This window comes from Camelus bactrianus, chromosome 33 (assembly GCF_048773025.1).
Source record: "Camelus bactrianus isolate YW-2024 breed Bactrian camel chromosome 33, ASM4877302v1, whole genome shotgun sequence".
NCBI lineage: Eukaryota > Metazoa > Chordata > Mammalia > Artiodactyla > Camelidae > Camelus > Camelus bactrianus.
The window spans coordinates 10,144,087-10,165,431 of NC_133571.1; the positions used below are offsets into that span (position 1 = coordinate 10,144,087).

The 21,345-nt window shown below is 45.9% G+C and overlaps 1 protein-coding gene and 1 non-coding gene across 2 annotated transcripts in view; both read left to right on the plus strand.

Annotated features, from left to right (window-relative positions):
• The window catches only part of HTR3B (5-hydroxytryptamine receptor 3B), a 32,146-nt gene extending 17,614 nt beyond the window's left edge, over positions 1-14,532 (plus strand). Inside the window, exons 4-10 of the mRNA XM_010953543.3 lie at positions 2,516-2,560; positions 2,886-2,995; positions 3,428-3,597; positions 4,126-4,283; positions 12,772-12,982; positions 13,095-13,277; positions 14,247-14,532. Coding sequence (XP_010951845.2) covers positions 2,516-2,560; positions 2,886-2,995; positions 3,428-3,597; positions 4,126-4,283; positions 12,772-12,982; positions 13,095-13,277; positions 14,247-14,482 — 1,113 coding nt within the window. The 3' untranslated portion in view covers positions 14,483-14,532. The remainder of the gene's footprint in view (positions 1-2,515; positions 2,561-2,885; positions 2,996-3,427; positions 3,598-4,125; positions 4,284-12,771; positions 12,983-13,094; positions 13,278-14,246) is intronic.
• LOC123616453 (U6 spliceosomal RNA) lies at positions 13,673-13,774 on the plus strand. The gene has a single exon (XR_006724461.1). It is a non-coding gene; the product is annotated as a U6 spliceosomal RNA (small nuclear RNA).
• Positions 14,533-21,345: the final 6,813 nt, after the last annotated feature.

A 21,345-nucleotide genomic window follows, 5' to 3' on the forward strand; every position in this document is an offset into this window, starting at 1 on the left:
CTCCCTGTGGTTTTAATTTGCATTTCCCTAATAACTAATGATGTTGAACATCTTTTCAAGTGCTAATTGGCCATATTTGTGCATCTTCTTTGGAGAATTATCTATTCAAGTCCTTTGCTCATTTTTAAATTATTTTTGCTTGTGGTAAAATACACATAATATAATATTTGCCACCTTAACATTTTTTAAGTGTGCAATTCAATGGCATTAAGTATATGCTCATTGTTGTGTAATCATCGCCACCATCCATCTCCAGAACTCATCTTCCAAAACTGAAACTCTGCACCCATTACACACCAACTCCCCATTTCCCATTCCCCAGCCCCTGGCAGCCACCATTCTACTTTCTGTCTCTATGAATTTGGCTAGTCTAGGTACCTAGACCATATATAATGGAATCGTATAATATTTGTCCTTTTGTTACTGGCTTATTTGTGACTTAGCATAATGTCTTCAGGCTTCATCCGTTTTGTAGTATGTATTAGAATCTTCTTCCTTTTAAAGGTGGAATAATAGTACATTGCATGTATATACTACATTTTGTCCATCCATTCTTCTTTTGTTTGGCACTTGGGTTGCTTCCACCCCTTGGCTATTGTGAATAATGCTGCTATTGAACATGGAAGTACAAGTATCTGTCCACGTCCCTGTTATCAATTATTTTGGGTAAATGCTGAGGAGTGGAATTACTGGACCATATAGTAATCCCATTTTTAAGTTTTTAGGAACTGCCACACTGTTTTCCATAGTAGCTGTACCATTTTACATTTCCACCAGTAGTGTACAAGGGTTCCAGTTCCAATTATCCTCACCAACACTTATTTTCTGCCTTTTTTAAAAAAAAACATAGCCATCCTAATGGAATTTTATTGTGGTTTTGATTTGTATTTTCCTAAAGAATAGAGATTGTATCAGCCAGCTCCGACTGCCATAACAAATACCATAGACTGGGTGGCTTCAATGACAGAAATTTACTTCTTACAGTTCTGAAGGCTGAGAAGTCCAAGATCAAAGTTCTGGCCAATTTGGCTCCTGGTGAGAACTCACTTCCTGACTTGCAGGTGGCTGCCTTTTCACTGTGTCCTCACACAGAGGAGAAAGAGAGGTCATTCTCTCTTATTTTTTTACTAAAGTCACAAATCCTATTGGATTAGGGTCTTGCTATTGTGACCTCATTTAACCTTAATTACCTCCTAAAAGTCCTATCTGCAAATACAGTCCCATGTGAATTTTGGAAGAACACAATTTGGTCCATAGCAGTCACGTTGAGCGTGTTTTCACAGGCTTATTGGCCATTTGTGTGTCTACTTTGGACAAATGTCTATTCAAGCGTATGTCACTTTGTTCATTTTTAAATAGGGATTTTTGTTTTGTTTTGAGTTGTAAAGTTCTTTAATATTCGGGATATTAATCCTTTATCAGATATATGATCCACAAATATTGTTTCCCATTCTGTGAGTTGCCTTCTCATTCTGTTGATTGTGTCCTTTGCCGTTCACTTAAAAATTGGGTTATTTAATTTTTTATTGTTGAGTTGTAAGAGTTCTTTATATATTCTGGATACAAGCCCCTTATCAGATATGAAATTTGCAAATATTTTCTCCCATACTGTGGGTTGTCACTTGATTTCCTGATGGCATCTTTTAAAGCACAAAAGTTTTAAATTTTGATGAAATCTTATTTACTTTTTCTTTTGTTGCTTGTGCTTGTGGTATCATAGCTATGAAATTGTTTCCTAATTCAAAGTCATGAAAACATGAGCTCCTATGTTTTCTTCTAAGACTTTTATAGTTTAGCTCTTACATTTAGGTTTATGATCCATTTGAATTGATGTTTGTATATGTTGTGAGATATTCCTTTTCTTTTAATCCCTAAGAACATAGTAAATTTAGAATGTTCGTTTACTAGATTCAATATGAAAAAAATTAGTAAAGAGGGTTTCTTTTTGATGTTTTGGGGGATCCTTTTAAAAAAGATACTGACTCATTGCAGACATGGAAAATCACATCTATTTATATCACCGAAAATATACCTCATTTAGATTAAACTCAACCATCTGTTTTATAAGCGGAGAAATCCAAACATAAGGTAACACCAGGAATGACTGCCAGTAGCAGGTGAGATAACACTCATTCAAAGATTATGAATAACATCTTGATTTCAAATAAAAGCTTGGTCTCATCTTTTTAGTCCAGACTTGGCTAAGACTACATATCATCTTTCAGTCTGATTAATGACAGGGTAACTAATTAGAGTAGGAAAGAGACTAGCAAATCATTTAAGATGTCAAGTGCAGTTAAGGTGTCATTTTGTCTTGGATAATAAAGCTCATAGCGACAGGTGTGTGTAATAAGAGCTGAGAATCCTCAGATCTTGAAGAGTCAAAGTAATGTTTTTAACATCAGCATTATTTAGTTGGATTCAATTTTCTTCCTCTGAATTGTCATACCGTTGAATTAAGCTTTGATTTACTGACATTCTAAGATTTGGTGTGAATTTTCTTTTTGCTTTGCAGGATGCACAGAATCAAAAATTAAAGACAAGTGTATGGTACCGTGAGGTAAATGATCATGTTTCCTTCTGTGCATGCTGGACTCTTGAACTCGATCTGTTGCAAAATGTCATTATTCTAAGGAATAGGTATTACCTTTGTGTTTATAGATTCTTGCATCTGCAGCAGACCTGCTTTATTAGAACCTGTGTAAGATATATGGCGGTGGTTTCTAGTTGGGACAACCATCTTTAGATGTTGGCTGGAAAGTCTTCTCTAACAGATAGTACTAACAGGCTGATGAACTGAAGTATTCATTCAAATCCTTCTTCAGTTCTTTGGTGACGTTGACATTGTCCTTTTGTGATGTTTCTTTTCTGGCTGCTCCTAACAGGTTTGGGATGATGAGTTTTTATCCTGGAACTCCAGCATGTTTGATGAGATTAATGAGATCTCCCTACCTCTAAGTGCCATCTGGGCCCCTGATATCATCATTAATGAGTTGTAAGTGTATTTCTGTGGGGTTTATAGACTTCAGAATATTCAGACCAGTTGCTGATTACTCTCTGTTATTGTTACTATTTCTTGTTTCCTCAACTTTCCTCTGTCCTCAAGGAACAGATTGTTGGGAATATTCAGGTTAGAAGTACCATGAGTTAACATCACTTAAGATACAGGTTTGATTACTAATGCTTGATGCTGCTCATGGGCTATGTCTGTGTTTAAACAGTAGCAAGTGAGTTGACTTATGAGGCTGTCATTGCAGAACCCACCTTTGCCAGGGTGAATTATCTGCTGGCAAATGTGATTCTGTCTTTGCACTTCTAGGCTATCCTTGGATGTTATGGTCATTACCATTTCATAATCAGTTCTGTTTATGTGTTGGAAGGACAAAAGCCCTCTCTGTAACAACAAGACCTCTTGTGTCTCATATAGTGTGGACATTGAAAGATCACCCGACCTTCCCTATGTTTATGTGAATTCATCTGGGACCATTAAGCACTCTAAGCCCATCCAGGTGGTCTCTGCGTGCAATTTAGAGACATACGCTTTCCCATTTGATATCCAGAATTGCAGCCTAACCTTCAGTAGCATTCTGCACACAGGTAAGGCATAAGAGATGTAGTCTGCTAGTGGGCAAACACACCTGGGCTAGGTTGGCACACACAGGTGAAATTATATTATGCCATCCCTCAGGTCTCTTTCATTCTTACCTTAATTGACTTTCTATAAATCAGAATCTCTTCTTGCAGTTACTTGGCTCCTCTTGTAATTCAGGCTAAATTCAGTGTGGTACCCAAAGATATAGCCCACTGCTGCTGTTGGTTTGGAAATATAACATAAGGCCTCCACTGCCATGAGAAAGTTGTAGAAGTCACAGGATCAGCTCCATCATTCTACAGATAATGGGATACAAACCCATAATTCAGAGTTGTGTTTGTACAATGACTAGAACGTATTTATCCCACATCCCTACCCCTAATTCAAAATAATTATATTCAACCCCATCTTAGTAAGACTGTTACATGGGGGCAGGAGTAAAAGGAAGGCTTTGAATTCAGAGTTAGAAAGCTGGGTTGATATTGGTGCCTCTCTCTGTGGGCAATTCAACTGTTTTTCTCTGTTGTTTTCAGTGGAAGATGTAGACCTGGCCTTCCTGAGGAGCAGAGAAGACACCACGCATGACAAAAAGGCATTTTTGAATGACAGTGAGTGGGAACTTCTCTCTGTGTCCTCAACATATAACATCCTGCGGAGCAGCGCTGGAGATTTTGCCCAGATTCGGTTTAATGTAGGTCCGCCCCCTTTCTGTCCCGGTTGCTGCTTCTCTGCCATCTTTGACCTTCTCTGTTGGGCTGAGGAATCTCTGCTCTCTTGCATATTCCCATTCGTTGTCATCAGAAATGCAAGTCGGTGTCTCTAACACTCACATTTCAGAGACCAGAGGTTAAGTCACAGATGGTGAACTGCTGTAGCCCTTCCATATGAGTATAAAGAAAATGGTCTTCAGACACAGAGACCTGAACCAGCCACCACAGCAGGAATCCTCAAGCCTTTCAGTACATACAACATCCTCACTTTTTTTTGTTACTGGAGGGGTTGGGAATTGAATCCAGGACCTCATGCATGCTAAGCATGTGCTCTACCACTGAGCTATTTCCCAAACCCTGATATCCTCACTTCTAATTACTACTGATAGGGAAACAAAAAAGGAAACACACACAATAGTAACAAAAATTTGGAGACGAGTGTCTCTTCAACATTAATGTCCTGTTTGCAATTAAGTAAATTATTAATTAATTCCAGATGCAAATGCATAAAATTATCATATTATTAACTTGCACATCTTGAGGGATTAGCTAACAAATCACCCTCAGGATCTTCACAGACCACTGACAGTTTCCGGATCAGAAAAAACAACTACTCTAAAAGGGCCTCATGAGACCTGGAACTTCTCAGATGCACCACTGGGAATGCGCTTGGCTGCATTGTTCACAGGGAGATTTGCCCAGCAGGTGCCCGGAGAGGGGGCAGGGGTGTGTGCCGGACGGTGAAGCGTGCTGCTTTGCAGTCCAGCGGCGCCGTCCTCCCTTCCCTCCTGGCAAACCATCTTGACACATGGTCTGCAACAAGTTCCTGCAGCCGGTGGACTCATCGTTAGCATTCAGCTCTGCTGTTTCTGCACAAAGTCAGCTGGTGATGGTGGTAGTAGTTGGCGGGGGCAGGGTGGGAGGGTCCTTCATGCCAGGTAATCTGATTGAAAAGCAGAGGCTACAGACAGGCCAGATGAATTCTCCTGGAACAGACCTAGGAAAATTCAGCCTAGACTAAGGTACTATGGTTACAATGAATAATCATAAACTAAGGAGGGGTGGTGGTGGTGAAATCACCTATTATTGAGGGCACAGAAGCCCTCCGTTGGTTAAAAGGTGTTGTGTGCAGCTTTTGAGCAAAGCTGTTGTTAAACCAAGGCCCCTTAAAAACAGCTGTGATTTGAACCTGACTAATGTATATCACTGCGGACCAGCTAATCGCAACTCACACCTTCCTTGTGGTAGGGCATGGGTTCCTGCCTAGTTGGCTGGGTCTTCGGCAAAGCTTGCATGGTGGCTTGTTTGTCCACTTTTTTTAATCAAGGGAAAGGGAGGGGGAAAAAAAGGAAAGCTTTTTTAATTTCAATGAGTTTCTTGGCTAAGAGTAAACACCTCATTAATTTTAAAGATATCAGCCCGCAAACATTATTAATGCAGCCCGAATAATGGAAAGCATTAAAGGGAAATGCGAGGGAGCAGCACGTGTAAGGTGGAACGCAGTCACCTACCAAGCACTCTGGAGAATGCTGCACACACCATTACCTACACCGCACAGAGGAGACAAACAAAGACGAGAGATGGGGCAGGTAAACAGGAGCGTGTGTGCGCATGCGTACACACACACACACACACACACACACACACACACACACTCTCTCTCTCTCTCTCTCTCTCTCTCTCTCTCTCTCTCTCTCTCTCTCTCTCAGTCTCTCCATAGAGTGGCCATTATTTGTAATTACATATCACCCTTTAGCCTAAATATTAATTTGTCTTCTCAACTGTGGTGAAAGATTTTCTATGTCTTATCTCCATTTCAAATATGATGAACAGAGGCATAAAAGATGACTGAAGGCAGAAGAGATTCCCCTGGATCTCAAGAACCATGATCTCATTCCTTTGCCTTCTTCACCGCCCTGCTTCTCCATTCAGTGTTCAGGTGGAGCGGGGCCGGAGGGGGCATCCATATGATGTTATGCTCTTGGAGCTTCTCCCTGGGTCCCTTTGCCCTGGGCATTAAGGTGGGTTATCTAACAAGGCTGGCTTCCACCCCGGCACTCTGGAACAGAGGAGGGAAAGAATCCTGAGAAGAGTCACCAATCGTATGTGGCAGGGCGGGGAGCTAGACTCAGGAGGAGTTCTGCAATGTTGGAAGACTTCAAGTAGATTCGGTGACTCTCTAGTTCAGTTCTTTATCTCCCTCGACCTCTCTCAGCTCCATGCCTCCCTGTTCCTACTCTGTGCACTGCCATTGGCTCAAGTTCTCTTGCTCCATACCTGACATCCTACTCTGAATTTAGCAATCGAGTCACCCTGGTGTCCTTCACCAACCCTTGGCCAATGATGTGAAGTTTGGAGCCCAGTTCCATACCAACACTGGGCCTGCCAGGGTCCTGGCAGCAAAGGGCCGTCTCCCTCTTAATCTAATCACCTGCTGTGTCCTAGTCCAGGCTGTCCAGCAGGGGGTGGGGGACAGGTGGGGCAGGCAGGAGGAACCAAGATCTACACACATCATTGCCCTGGGCCTGATGTACACCGCTGCCATCAATACTGAATCAGATGCTTCCAGTGCCCCATTGGTGCCAGCTAACATGTCATCACATCTGCCAACTCCAGGGCACGTGTTGTTTCTCAGAGGACACCGCTGACACTTTGGAATCAGGCTGCATTCCACAGGGAGCCCAGAGCACAGGCACTTCAGCCTCCAAGGGTGTCTGTGTGCAGCCAGGAACCCGATCCAGCAGCCATGGAGGGGAGGTTTCCTCTAGTTACGTCACTGGAGGTGCTGGTTCCCAGAAACAGCAGGGCGAGCATTCTATTTCTGTATAACAGTGTTTTGTTTCTTTTCTGTTTTGTAAAGAATGAGGGTAGAAGCGGGAGGAGGTAGAAATGAAATGTGAGCACTCGTGTTGGATGGAAAGGGTGGAGATTTGTGGAAACTAAAGTAAGCAGCTGATCACCAGATGTCCTGTCACTGAGTAATTGCTCATCCAGGCAGGATTTTGGGGACCCACAAGGGACTCCTAGAAAAATGCAGAGGGGCATTTGGGAAAGAAAGATGCCTCATTCATCCTCTTTGGTAGGTGTAATTTTCCTTTCTAGACGAGGGTAGATTAATTTTGTTGAGATGTCCATTGAATGCAGCTCATAAACTTGATAGAAGATCCTTCTAAGCTCCACCAGGTAAGAGAGAGTGAGAGAGAGAGAGAGAGAACTTAGACCCCGAGAAACCCTTCCAGGGTCATTCAAGTAACCCTGAAATCATGAACTTTCTGCTGATCCAGCATGGCCTATGGTCTAAATCCAAGAAACTCTCACTCTTGTGCAAGGATCTTACTTAAATGGCAGCAACTTCCCCATTCTTTCTGAATTGGGAATGTTGGGAGGGGCTTGGGAGAGGAGGAAAATGGGCTTCGGTGTGAAGCGGGAGTCTGGGCGTCAAAATTCCAACTATGTCATAAAGACGGTCATGCAAAATTGAGTACTGGTGGGGTCTACCATCAAGGAGGCAATTAGAGGCTAACCTTGGGGCCTATTTCATCTCCAAGGAGCTCTCCGCACACACATTCTGAATTAGATTGATCTCTTTCATTAACATCAATAGGCTCCAAATACCTTTGTGTACTTATTATTACCTGGCTTTAATGGATAATGAAATTGTGGCATAATATTGCTAACACCTGAAGGGTGTCTAATGGAGAACACGGACTGAAACTAAAGTGCTTTTTCTTCCCTTTCTGCGGAATTTAAAGGCACCAGCTCCTTTAGTCCATTAGAAATGATGGGCTCTAGGTAGGGACATTTCAGCAGAGAGCTGTGTCTCACTGAGCTGGGGATGTACCGTCCCCCTGGCATCGGGGGGCCCTGCCTCTGACATGACCTGCAGACAGGTAGTCCTCAGGGGACTGAGCTCAGCTAGGAGAGGACCTGTTTGGACTCACTCCTCTCTCCTAGCCCATTGGGACTAGAAGTAGCATTATTAAGCGTCTAATACAAATCAATGAACATCTTTTCACCTCTTATCATCTGCCAAGTTCAATGATTAGCACTGAGAACACAAGCATGAATAAAACAAGGCTCCCAGTCCCTATCATGGGTCTCGAAATCTGTCCAGGGAGGCATCATAACAGCAACATAAAACAGAGAGCTAACTGCATCAGGCGCTGTTTTAGGAGGTTGTAGATGTAATCCTCACAACTCTACAAGGCGGGAACTCTGAGTATCCACACTTTTACAAATGGAGGAATTGGGGTGCAGAGAAGTTAAGGAACTTAACCAAGGTTACAGGGTGACTGGTGGAGTCTGGACTCGAACCTGTCTCTGGAAACTCTGTGCTTAATTCTCTATGATGATGTGATGACATACAACTGAAGAAAAGCAGTATCTTCCAGTCCGATTCTGTGGCATCGTCCATTCACGGTGTGTTACCGGGCAAGTCACCTGTATTAGTCTCCTAGGGCTGCCATCACAAAGGACCACTTTAAAACGATAGAAATTTATTCTCTCACAGTTCTGGAGGTCGGAAATCTGAAATCAAGGTGTTGGCCGTGCTGGTTCCTTCTGGGCGTGGTCGGGAAGAATCTCTTCCATGCCTTTGTCTTAGCTTTTGGTGGTTGCTGGCAATGTTGGCTTTCCGTGGCTTGTAGATGTGTCACTCCAGCGTCTGCCTTCGTCTTCATGTGGCTTTATCCTTTGCATGCCTCTTTTCTTCTGATGATAATGCTACCAGTCACACTGGGTCAAGGACCCACCCTATCCCAATAAGACCTCATCTTAACTAATCTCATCTGCAGTGATCTCGTTTTCAAACAAGGTCACATTCTGAGCTTCTGGAAGGACATGAATTGGGGGGGGCATTAGTCAACCCAGTACAGCCTGCCACCCTCTGACTCCCCCAGATTCATGTCTGCCCCACGTGTCAAGTATAGGCACCCCATCCCAACATCTGCAAATGTCTTAACCCAATTTTAAGACCAAAGTATCATCTAAACATAAACTCAGTCCCAAATTTCATCGTCGAATCAAGCGTAGACTCTGGGTACGGTCCATTCTGGGGCAAACTTCCATCTGCAGACTTGTGAAACATCTAACCATCAGAATCTGGCTCCTGATGCCATAAGATGTTGGCGGGGGCCGTTGAGGTGGCAAGAGCAGGGACCTGTCATGTTCACAGTTCTCACTCCAATATTTAGAATGGTTCCTGTGGCTCTGTTCATGTTCAACTAGTGTTTCTTGAACGTGGGAATAAAGGGCTTTGAGGATCAAATGACATCATGAAAACAAAGCATTTCTGAAAACTGTGGGATAAAATTAGAGTTTCTCTAGATTGCACTGGGTCTGTAGAGAAAATTGGTCTAGTCCATGGGTAACATTGCCCAAATCAACCTAAAGAGAAAGGTGGGTTCTTTGTTCTTGAAGAAAACCAAGCCTGTAGGTACTATTCGGTCTCTTAGTGATCGGAACATCCTTGCTAAAAGGCAGCGGGATGGATGAGGTGGTTTTGGAGGGCCTGCCTAACTTCACAATTTTATAATCCAAACATAGACAGGGAGCTTTCTGCCTTATGTCACAGCACAAGCTAATTGTCTACCCTCGTGCCTCCCTGTTTCCTCTCTACTTTCAGCTAGTGCTGATACCCAGTGAGGAATGTTCTCACAAGAGGACCAGCTACATGATTTGCGGGGCCTGGTGCAAAGTGAAAAGGCAGGGCCCATGGCTTAGAAATTATTAAGAATTTCAAAATGGGGCCAAACCAAGCCTGGGGCCCTTCTAAATGCAGGGCTCCTTGTGACTGCATGAAGCCAGCCTGCCTCCCAACCCCTTAGCGTTGTCACCGCTCTCCCCTGGCACTTTGGGGAACATGTGGTCTGCGGACACTGCACTTTCTTGGAAACCAGGGACCCCCAGGAGCCACACTGCCCATCTTTGGTTCTGACCCAGATTTCCATTCATTCTCTGCATCAGCCTCTGGGTGGAGCGAAATCATCTCAGCATGCGCTATTTACATGGGAACTTTACTTAAAGAGTACAACAGCGAATCTCAATTGTACCCAAGATGCTTGGCAAGGCAAAAAATAAACTGCTTTTTCAAAAAGGGAAATATCAAGGCATGGAGAGGTTAAGTACTCCCCGGCATCACTCAGCTAGCACGGGTAAGCACTTGTCCTTGAGGGGCTTGGGGACTCTGCCGTCCCTTTGACTCTAAGTGTGGGCTCTTTCTGCTTGACCAACGTGCCTACTGGTACTTTTCCTTAGGGTTTGTTTTTACACTTTTCATCTCCTTTATATAATATCCAACATGAAGTCTCTGTGGGCCTTCCCGCTTCCACCCTCCAGAGACAGCAGGCTTGGTCGCCCCAACCTCCCATATGGCCAATCACCAAAAGCCCAGGTGGGACCCCCAACACAAGACCCCCTGTGGGCCCCCTCTGACCACTTGGCCCCCTTCTCCTGGCCCCACCTGACCACAGCCACGTCTGTCACAGCATGATGAAGGGAGTGGAGAGGGGCAGGTTGGTGACAGTTTGTGTTGTGGTGGTTTCGCTTGTTGACTGCACTTTGGTAAAAAGTGTAAATTAACCAAATTATTGCAAAGCAGCGAGTGTTCCTCTGGTTTAGATGTTTGCAGCCAATTATGTTTCATGGGAAAGACAACAGCCAAACTACAACCTACCAAATGGCTCTGGTCTTCCAAGCTCCACTGAGTCAGGATATGCGTCTAAGACCCAAAGGTGGGGAGACCCCGCTCTCATCAGCAAGGTGATGTCTGGTCTCATCCAGCCAGGCTCTTCCCCCGCCACCTTCTGTTCCATCCCTGGCCTCTGCCTTGGATCATTTCTAAATAATTCTCTTCCAGAAAGGGAGGCAGAGGTGAGGGAGAAGAATCCTGAACTCAGAGCAGAGGCGTGATCGGACCAAGAGTATGCTATGTGGGAAAGAGCACAGGGCTTGGAATCAGAAAATGTGGGGGCCCATCCCACCTCGGCCACTTATTCAACTTACTTAAGGACTGACTCTGAGCTTTATTTTTTTTTTAATCTATAAGATGGAGATGCTATGTCACCTGACAACAAACTCGCAGTGAGGATTAAACAAATCACATCACATGTGAAAATTATCTAGCACACTGACACATAGAAATCAGAGCCATGGGAGGTTTCAGACATTACTTTTCCCCCCAAATCCAACAGCAAAGGGCCCAGAACGTTCATTTATTCAGCAAACATTTACTGAATACCTGCTATAAAGTAAGTATTATTTTTGGCCCCATCAGGGGTTAAAAAAATTGCTGCTCTTATCCTCTAAGGGTCCACAGGTTGGGGGAAGCAGCCCTGTCATATCCTGGTTTCTCTCCAGGAAGGATGAGAATAGATTTTGTGCTAATTACAGATGCTTCCTATCACCGCCCCAGAGAAGCTAGGTATAAAAAAGTGGCAAAATACTCATTATAATTTTATGAGACTTCAACTCCCAGCTACAAACACCACTCAGCCGCCCTCTCCCCAAGCCATCCTGCAGGCCCCACCGGATGTCTTCAGTTGTTCCCCACTCAAATCTACGTTTGCTCCTAGAGACCGGGCTGTGGCCTGCAGAGATGGGACCCCTGGTCAGGTTGAGCCAGTTGCTGGCAGGTGGAGCAGTGGCAGGAGGTTGGAGGGAGGGGGAGAGCGAGTGGGGTGTTATTTCTCCATTTCTCTCCCTGCCAAGCTGGCTGTGATCCAAAGAGGAAACCACAATTCTGCCCAGTTTTCTCTCCCCAGGTTTCAATCACATTCCCAGTCCTTGGTCCCTTCAGGGACAGCTCAGCCAGTCCCCCCAAGCCCTGAAGCACTGCCTTCCCTCTTATAATTTCTTTATCTCTTGCCCACACCTGTCAAGCCCCCCTCAACTTTCCCAATTTAATGGTGCTATTTGTTCCTGCCCAGACTCTGACCAATACACAGGTGCTAAGGTGTTTGCAGTCCCAGTAAGAAGACAGACTAAACCCAAACCAATACGATGTATTGCATACAGAGCCATTTAAGAAGGAAGATTTGGGTGTAAGACCTGGTTTTAAAACAGTCTCTCCCTAACCAGCTGTGTGAATTTAGACCAGCGGTTTCATCTCTACGAAGGTCTGTTTCCCTGTTTGTAAAATGGAGATAATAACACCCAGTCCTCAGAGTTGTTAAGAGGATTAAATAAATGCATATGAAACACTTAGTCTAGTGCCTGGCAGACAGCAAGCGGTAAATAAATGATAACTTATTATTATAATTATTAATATTAATATTAGCTCTATGTAAAGCTTAAAAGATTTTTTCCCCTATTTTTTAAACCACAAGATAATCTCCTGTTTTTAAACTACACAGACTTTTCACTTTATGCAAAAATGTTGGGACTGCAGAAAGTGTTCTTGGCTGGGGTTTGGCTGCACATTAGTCCGTTGGCTTAGACCCTCTTTTCAGTAGGTCCCTTGTCCCCTGCCAGGTGGTGATTCGCAGGCGCCCCCTGGTCTATGTTGTGAGCCTGCTGATTCCCAGCATCTTCCTGATGCTCGTGGACCTGGGGAGCTTCTACCTGCCGCCCACCTGCCGTGCCAGGGTTGTGTTCAAGACCAGCGTGCTGGTGGGCTACACGGTCTTCAGGGTCAACATGTCTGATGAGGTGCCCAGGAGCGCAGTGAGCACCCCGCTGATTGGTGAGCATCTTCCGTCACTCCTGTCAAAGATCCAATGTTGCATTTCAGATGGGGGGAAGGAAGAGGCCCAGAGACCCCTGCTAACTCCGCCTCCTCCGGCTCCTTCCTGCAGGGGTCTTCTTCACTGTCTGCATGGCCTTCTTGGTTCTCAGCTTATCCAAGTCCATCCTGTTGGTCAAATTCCTCCATGATGAGCGGTGCAGCCGGCAGGAGCAGACCCTCCTGTGCCTTCGAGGGGACACCGATGCTGGTGGGCCTAGAGTGGATCCCCGCACCCAGTCGGCTGGGGTCACAGGTTTGTGGGAAGCCTTGGGGTTCCTGCCTTGTCTTGCTTTATCACCCTCAGCACCAGTTCCATGGGTAGGGCAGCAGGCTGTGTGAAAAAATGGAAAGATCCACTGCTTAGCCTCTGCACTGCCTTTTACATTACCTCCCTGGAGACTGAAGACCATCTCCTGCTGGCTTTCCAGAAAGCCCCATTTTAGCCTAGAGGTCAAGCCCTCAGTTCCCTTGTGTCATTGTCTAGTTTCAACCAGTTCCCTGAAGTGACTGAGCCATTGACTCCAGAATAGTGCAGTGCCTGTGCACACGCACACACACACACACACACACACACACACACACACAAATAGTTTGTATGTATTTGGGTTCTAGTTGCTTAATGTAAGCAAGTACACACATCATCCCAAAGCTCCCTTTGACAGCACATATACTAGAATTGGAACAACACAGAGGTCAGCATGGCCCCGGAACAAGGACGACACACAAATTCACGAAGTGTTCCATGCTTGAAAGTTGCCGAGAGAGTATGGCCCAAAAGCTCTCATCACAAGAACAAATATTTGTAACTTTGTGTGGCGATGGGTGTTACCCGGATTTACTGTGATCACTTCACAACATATACAAATATTGAATCACTATGTTGTACACTTGAAACTAATATAATGTTGTATGTCAGTTACATCTCAATTTTTTAAAAAAGAACTACTCTAGCCCCTAGAGCTCTAAGCGACTAGCTCAGAAAATCTCCTGGATGGATGAGCCCAGACACCATGCTTACACAACACCCTACTTGCCACGTTCTCTAGGGCTTCCTTCAGGACAGCCTTGCCTCCCCTCAGCGGCAGGGAGAGGTTCCTTAATCCTAACCCAGCCCCGTTTTGCCTACAACATTTCTTGAAGGATGAGGCCATTGGCTTCAGTGGGAAGTCTAGGGGAGCCCTCAAAGTCTCTGTCTCATGCAGAGTGTTTTCCTCCCATGCAGAGTTCCCCGTCTGGCAAGAGCACCAGGCCCAGTCCGAGACCCTGAAGGAAGTCTGGTCCCAGCTCCGCTCCATTAGCAGCTACTTCCAAACCCGGGACCAGGCGGACCAGCAGGAGGCCGGGTGGCTGGCCCTCTTGGAACGCTTTGACCGACTGCTCTTCCAAAGCTACCTCGTTGTGCTGGGACTTTACACCGTCACCCTGTGCTCCCTCTGGGTGTCGTGGAGCGGCTTGTGAAGGCTGAAGTCTGCTGGTCTCAATCAGTGTGCTCTCATGGCACGTGGGGAAGGCTGACAATTTGGGGGAGGATATGGGAGGGGGCGGAATGGTGGGTTTAAAAGCTCTCTAGCTGCTGTTGCCTCTTATTACTCAGCCCAAGGACACACACCTAATGAGCTGTTGAGCGACCCAGGAGTAATGCATTCATGATGAAAATGCATAAACAGTACGAGGTATTCAGTGGAAAAGTAAATCTGTCTTCTTACCCAGTTCACTCCCCAGAAGGGACCACCATTAGCAATCTCTTTCAGAAAATTTCTAGGCCTATACAAGCAGACATGTATGTTTAAATGTTTTTTTTTAATTGTAAGATCACTCCATCTCCTAGTTCTATCTTGATCACTTACTAGATGAGTCATTCAACAAAACTTTCAATGAGTGTCGACTAAGCCCTAGGTATTATGTTAGGCGCGCCAGACAATACAAAATGGGTCAGTTTCAGATCATTCTTCACTTGACTTGACTCCTGGGGAACCTTGTTCCAACCAGAACACAAAATTCCCACCATGCCTGTATCCTGAAGCTCTTGCGCCACCGCCCCATTTGAGTCATCTTTCTCTGTGCCTTCTCGGCCGTGTATTATTATTGGAAGGGATCCAGGTGCTAAGACTTCTGTGTCCAATTCAGCACAACATTTATCAACACACACCATGGGTAAGGCACTGAGCTGGGAGATTGCCTTAATGCATGGCCCTTGGGGTCAAGGAATTTATAATCCGCTATCTTTGTATTTGTCTGCCTGGGCTGCCGTAACAAAATATCACAGATGGGTTGACTTAAGCAGGGATTGGTTTTTCTCACAGTCTGGAGGCAGGAAGTCCAAGATCAAGGTGTTGGCAAGGCTGGTTTCTTCTGAGACCTCTCTCCTTGGCTTGTAGGTGGCTGCTTTCTTCCTGTGTCCTCATATGGTCTGTCTCCTGTGTGTGTGTGCATGTGTGTCTAAATTTCCTCCTTTTATAAGGACATTAGTCATATTGGACTAAGGCCCACCCTAATGAACTCATTTAACCCTAACTACTTCTTTAAAGGCTCTGTTTCTAAATCCAGTCCCTTTGCGAGGTACAGGTGGTTAGGACTTCAATATATGAATTTGGGGGGACACAATTCAGCCCATAAAACTCCCGTGATTGCAGAGGCTTGGCAAATCTGTAACCTGCAGGGCAGGCTGGCAGGCTGGAGACCCAGGGAAGAGTTGCAGTTCGAGTCCAAAGGTGGTCTGATGGCAGAATGTGCTCTTCTGTTATGGAGGTTGATCTTTTTCTATTAAGGCCTTCAAATGATCAGATGAAGCCCACCCATATTCTGGAGGGTAATCTGTTTTATTCAGAGTCTACTGGTTTAATCTAGTAGGTTTAATACTCCAGGATAAACCTTCACAGAAACATCATGAATAATGTTTGAACAAATATCTGGGTACCGTGGCCCAGCCACGTCGACATGTAAAATTAACCATCAGAGTCCCAGTGGTCCCTTAGCTTCCCACCTATGACCACGGCCTCTCGTCCGGAGGAGCCCTCATCACCTTGCACTTGGGTAACTAGTCAACCTCTGGTTCATACTCTTCAGTTGCCAGTTCTGTACTGATCATCCTATCGTGTGGTAGTTCCTGTGGCCTCATAACCTGAATCTTAAGATTAGAATTCAAGCCTTCCACAAAGTTTCCCTCCCCTTATATTTGACTTTCTTCATTTCTCATTGATTCCTACTATGGAGTCCTCAATTTAGCCAAACCAGCCTGCCTGCCATCCTCCTCAGGAAGGGCTGTACTTCCATCTAAGCCTCTACTTCTAGTTGGCATGCTCTTGCTTGTTTGTTTGTTTCACCAACTTGTATATCACTGTCTGAAGATCCTGCTCAAAGGAGCTGTCTTCCCTCACCTCTTCCACCTGGTCCCCCCAGGACTCTGTCTTCTCTCTTGTATCTTCAGATGTATATTATCTCCTGTCCTCTTTGAATGTTTTGTGGCTTTGTGTGTGTGTGTGTGTGTGTGTGTGTGTTTGCGTGTGTGCATCACTTGTAAAATAGATCATACACTCCTGGAATAGAAATCCTCTTTTCTATTTCTAGTTTATCCCTCATCTCTGCCCAGGTACACACAGAGTTTTGCTCATAGTGACTCTGCAAAATTATTAAAATTTAAACCTAGCTCACCACTGATGATAGACACATTTCTACTGTGTTTTCCCCAGTCTGAGGGATGAAATCTGCCCAAAGTCACCCATGCAGTCCCTCAGCATCCCTCACGCAGGGCAGATGTCAGGAATTGGTGGGTAGAAAAACACAGTGGGCTGAGTGACAGGCATCACTCCTAAGGCAGCTGGCAGAGGACCGCTCTTTGCTGGGAACTTTTTCCAGCATTAAAATTGCCCTTAAAAAAACCTGCCCCCCCATCTCCCCGAAGAAAAAGAATTTAAATTCAAACAGCCTTTACCTGCATCCTCCCTCTCTCATTACCTCCCAGTTAGTGCTCAACGCCAATTGTCCATGAAATTCCACTGCTGCTGTTAATGAAATGAGGAACATAAGAAGTTTGTGAACAGGAAGTGTCCACGCAAACCTCCACCTGTTTCCCTCCTCACTTCCTACTTCCTGCTACTGGCCTCCTCTGCTTCAGCCTGCTCAGTTAGCCTCTAAATTGACTCCTAAATCTCTCCCCACTTCCTTGGTTATTGGAGGAGGAAAAAGCCTGCAGTGAATGCTCCACAACAGAGGCTCTTTCCTTTCCAACCGTGTGTTGAAGAAGGCACCTGACTTTGCTCCTGGCTCCATCACCACCAAGCCAGGGGACCTCAAGCCTAACCTCTCAGAGCTTCAGCTTCCCCTGTTTGGCCTCGGCATTACTTCCACTTATTCTACCAATATCACAGAGTTTTGAGGATCAGAAGGAAGCCATGTATTTAATAGCACTTCGAAAAGAAAAGAATATATCACACAATAAAAAGACCTGCCTGCGATCAACAGATGGGTTCCAGTCTCGAGCCCTCGATGTGCGGTCCTCTTTCAGCTGCCTCTGTCAGAATCAGTTATGGGCTCTGGTTCTCCCCAGAAGCGCCTTTATTCCAGGATCCAAGGGCTGAAGCCATCACATGCCTCCTTGTCGGGGACTCGGGTTGGGGGAGACTGTCCAAGAGACTTCCCACTTTATTTTCCACGCAGCTCACCTTGGCTTCCTCCCTAGGGAGTATCTCCCAGGCTCTCTCTGTCGGCCTCTACGAAGCAGCCCTTCAGGAGCGAAGCCTGGCTGCCGCTGAGCTGGGCCCTGGAGTGGACCTCCTCTGTCCAAGTGCCAAGTGGCTCTGACCTCAACGTGGCAGCCAGGGACTCATTCTGCGCCCTGGATAGGGTCTGCGTCCTGAAGCAAAGCCATTGTCAACAATGGCACTAGAGCTTTCCTCCTGGAGGAGTGTCCCCCTGCAGCGGAAGGTAAAGGGCGCCAGCCGCCCTTATTTGCTGAGCAGCGTTCACTCAGCCCCTCCGAATGTTTGTACATTTCATGATTCCTGTTTCATAGACGAAGGAAACTGAGGAACAGAGCAAAAGTGGGATTTTCCCAGCTGTGAAGGCTCCTACCGTCTGCTGTTACCCAGAATCTAAGGTATTTTCAGCACTCACCAAGAAATCCCAGCGCCAGTTCTGGGATTTCACTGCGGTCTAGAAGAAAGAGTGAGTGAAGCACAGCCCCCAGCTAGACAGGCAGCCCTCCTTGTCACTGTATCTCAGAATGACTTCCAAGTGCTGCGGCTATGATCTCCCACAGCTTCTGCAGCCCTTTGTTTGACCAGTAATTCTGCGGTGGAGGTCTCTCCTCCCAAGACATCCCCATCTCCCTCTCCGGTTGTCCTAGAGGGGAGGAGCCCTGTAGTTAAGGGAGCTGAGCCCCTGGCCTCTTACATCCCCAGCCAGTCTCCCGGGGTCCAGCTTTAAGCCTAGTGAGTCAGACCCAAAAAGGAACCAAAGAGCTGCAGCATGAAGCTGCTCCTGAAGGCATCAGCCCTTTCCACAGTGCAGCCCCGAGCGCTCCCAGGTCCTCTCACTGCTCAGGGATCCAATTACGCATCTAAACGCAAGGTTAGCAGAAGGGGATGGAGCTTAAACTTTTACCCCACCCTGCGGCTTTGAGGTTCCAGAAAACTTCAGGTCTTGGGTTTTAAGCTAAGGATTTCCTCCACCAGCTCCTAGGTGGTGGGTGGTCACCCCGGGCAGCGATCTGAGCCAGTTCCTGTGTTTCCTCCAGGAAGTCTGTGCCTCCCTCCCTGCCACCCGCTCTGTGCCTGGGGCTCAACTCAGTGTCCCCCCCTTCCGTTCCATGGAGGCTCACTGTCTGTCTCAGCAGCCAGAAGCTCTCGGTCCCGAGTTATCCACCTGCCGAGACAGTAAGAGCTTCGCAATTAGCTGAGCACCAGCACGGAGGCTTTTATGAGCTGCCACACCCCCAGCACACTCCGGCGTGCGGAATTGAAATGGCCCACTCCAGTGATTAGATGAGGGGTTGAAGCAGCCCGGTGTGCCACCCCAGCCCCTCCTTGTCCTGTCAGGGGGGTGATGTAGTTAAGTTTGTGCTTCATTGGGCAGAGGCCATGAAGTGGGAATGGCAGCGAGCCTTTCTGCCGGGGAGGGGAGAAGGGACCTCAGGGCAGTGGGCAGGTGCCACGGCAGGGAGCAGACTCCAGATCTGGGTGGGGGAGCCCCTTGCTTGCCCCTTACCTGGCCTTCCCTACCTCTCCCAAAGTCTAAGGCTCCAAAGACTGGGGCCCACGCAGACCTAGTGGGATTATCAGCCCTAATTGGTGTCACTAGGGGTGGATGGCCAGCCATTGATCGGACCCGCCTCCCGCTCATTTGACTCCTCCTTTCTGGAGAGCTCCAGGCTGAGAGCAAGGGGGCCGAGGGGCTGTTGGCAGTTCTTTTTCTCCCCACCTCCCTGGTCAGTCTTGGCTTCTCTGCTCTTCCCCATACAAGCCTCCCTCTCTGTCTCTATCCCATCTGCTTCCTCCTGGGTGCTGACACTGCAGGCTTTGGGGTCAGAAGTGTTCATTTGTTCCACTACAGCATAGTGATCCAGAGCTGACATAGCTTTGGTCTCGGTGCAAATCTGAGGGTTAGGCAGAGGCTGCCTGGAGTGCTGTCTTGAGACAGATTTTGGGGCCACAGGCTGAGTCTGCGGGAAAGGATGCTGTGATCAATTTGTGATGTCTGCCCCAGGCAAGATAGGGGTGAGAGGACAAACAGAGCTAAGGTTTACTGAGGGTTTCCCCCTGTGCCGGGCACTGTGCTGACTTCTTAGGAGGAATTATTCTAGGATCCCTAGAGTGCCAGCCCTGGGAGAGCGGGGAGCTTACTGTGTTCACTGCTGTATTTCCAGTGCCTACGACAGTGCTGGCCACACAGGAAACACTCAGTATGTCAATATGTGTCACACTGGGTTTAAATTCCAGCTCCATCACTTATTAGCTATGTGATTTGGGGGCAAGTCATTTAAACTCTGGGCCTCAGTGTCCTCATTTATACAATGTGATTAATAGTAACCCTGGCTAATAGAGTCATTAGGAGAAATAAATGAGTTACTACATGTAAAATTCTTAGAAAAGTAGCTGGTATATGATCAGATGATAGTTTTTAATCCTTAGTATTCATATCCTCATTTCACAAGTAATCAGTGTCACTTACATCTGTGCCAGACACTTCTCTAAGTGCTCTCTCTCTGTCTCTAATCTCATTATCTCATTAGGTAGATAATATAAAAATTAATAAACAGAAACGTCAATTCAGATGGAGTTGGGCGGTCAGAAGGGGGAGTCCTCACACCCTAAATGACAGCAGAGCCCAACAGGAAGAAGAAAAACTTTCTCTTCTAGACCATCAGGAGCTCAGCCAACGAGAGATGATCACAGCTCAGCCAATGAAAAGCTACTGCACTTTGAACTCTCAATTCATCCAATGGGCTCTTTGTTTACTATAGCCCTCTCAACTTCCTCTTCCTCTCTATAAAAGAGTTCTCTCCTTGTTGTATGAGACTTGCACGTGGCTTGCCATGGTTGCTGACCCCAGATTGCAAATCTTTGCTAATCCTGAATAAACCCATTACTGCTGAAGAAGTAATTGTCTATTTGTTCAAGGTCAACAATAGATGGATAGATAGATAGATAAATAGATAGATAGATAGATAGATAGATAGATAGATAGATAGATAGATAGATAATGCTATGGTTATTATGAGGATTATATATATTATGAGATATACGTGTATAATAAGATATCATATACCATCATCCCTTGGTATCTGCAGGGTATAGGTTCCAGGACCCCCCGCCATGGATGCCAAATCTGTAAATGCTCAAGTCTTATACAGTCAGTTCTCAGAATCTGTAGGTTCCACATCCACAGGTACAAAGGGCTGATTCATAATAACCCTAGCATTATTCCCATTTCACAGTTAAAGAAACTGAGGCACAGAGAGGTTAAGTTGCCCAAGATCACTAAGCTAGTAAGTAACAAAGCTCAGATTCAAATCTAAGCAGTCTGAGTCCAGACTCTTGGGCTCTTTGCTAACCTCAGGCTCACTCTGACTCCAGGGCTTGCCCTCTTGAGCATTACATCTTCAAAGAAGACAGGAGTTTGAATTCCAACTCCACCACTCATTGGGTTTCTGACCTTGGTCAAGTGACTGAGTTATCTCAGAACGTCAGTTATTTTTTCCTCATCTTTTTTTTTTTTTTAACAGATTTTGGGGGGGTGGTTTGGGGGATGCAGTGGGAGGTAATTAGATTTATTTATTTATTTTTAGAGGAGATACTGGGGACTGAACCCAGGACCTGGTACAT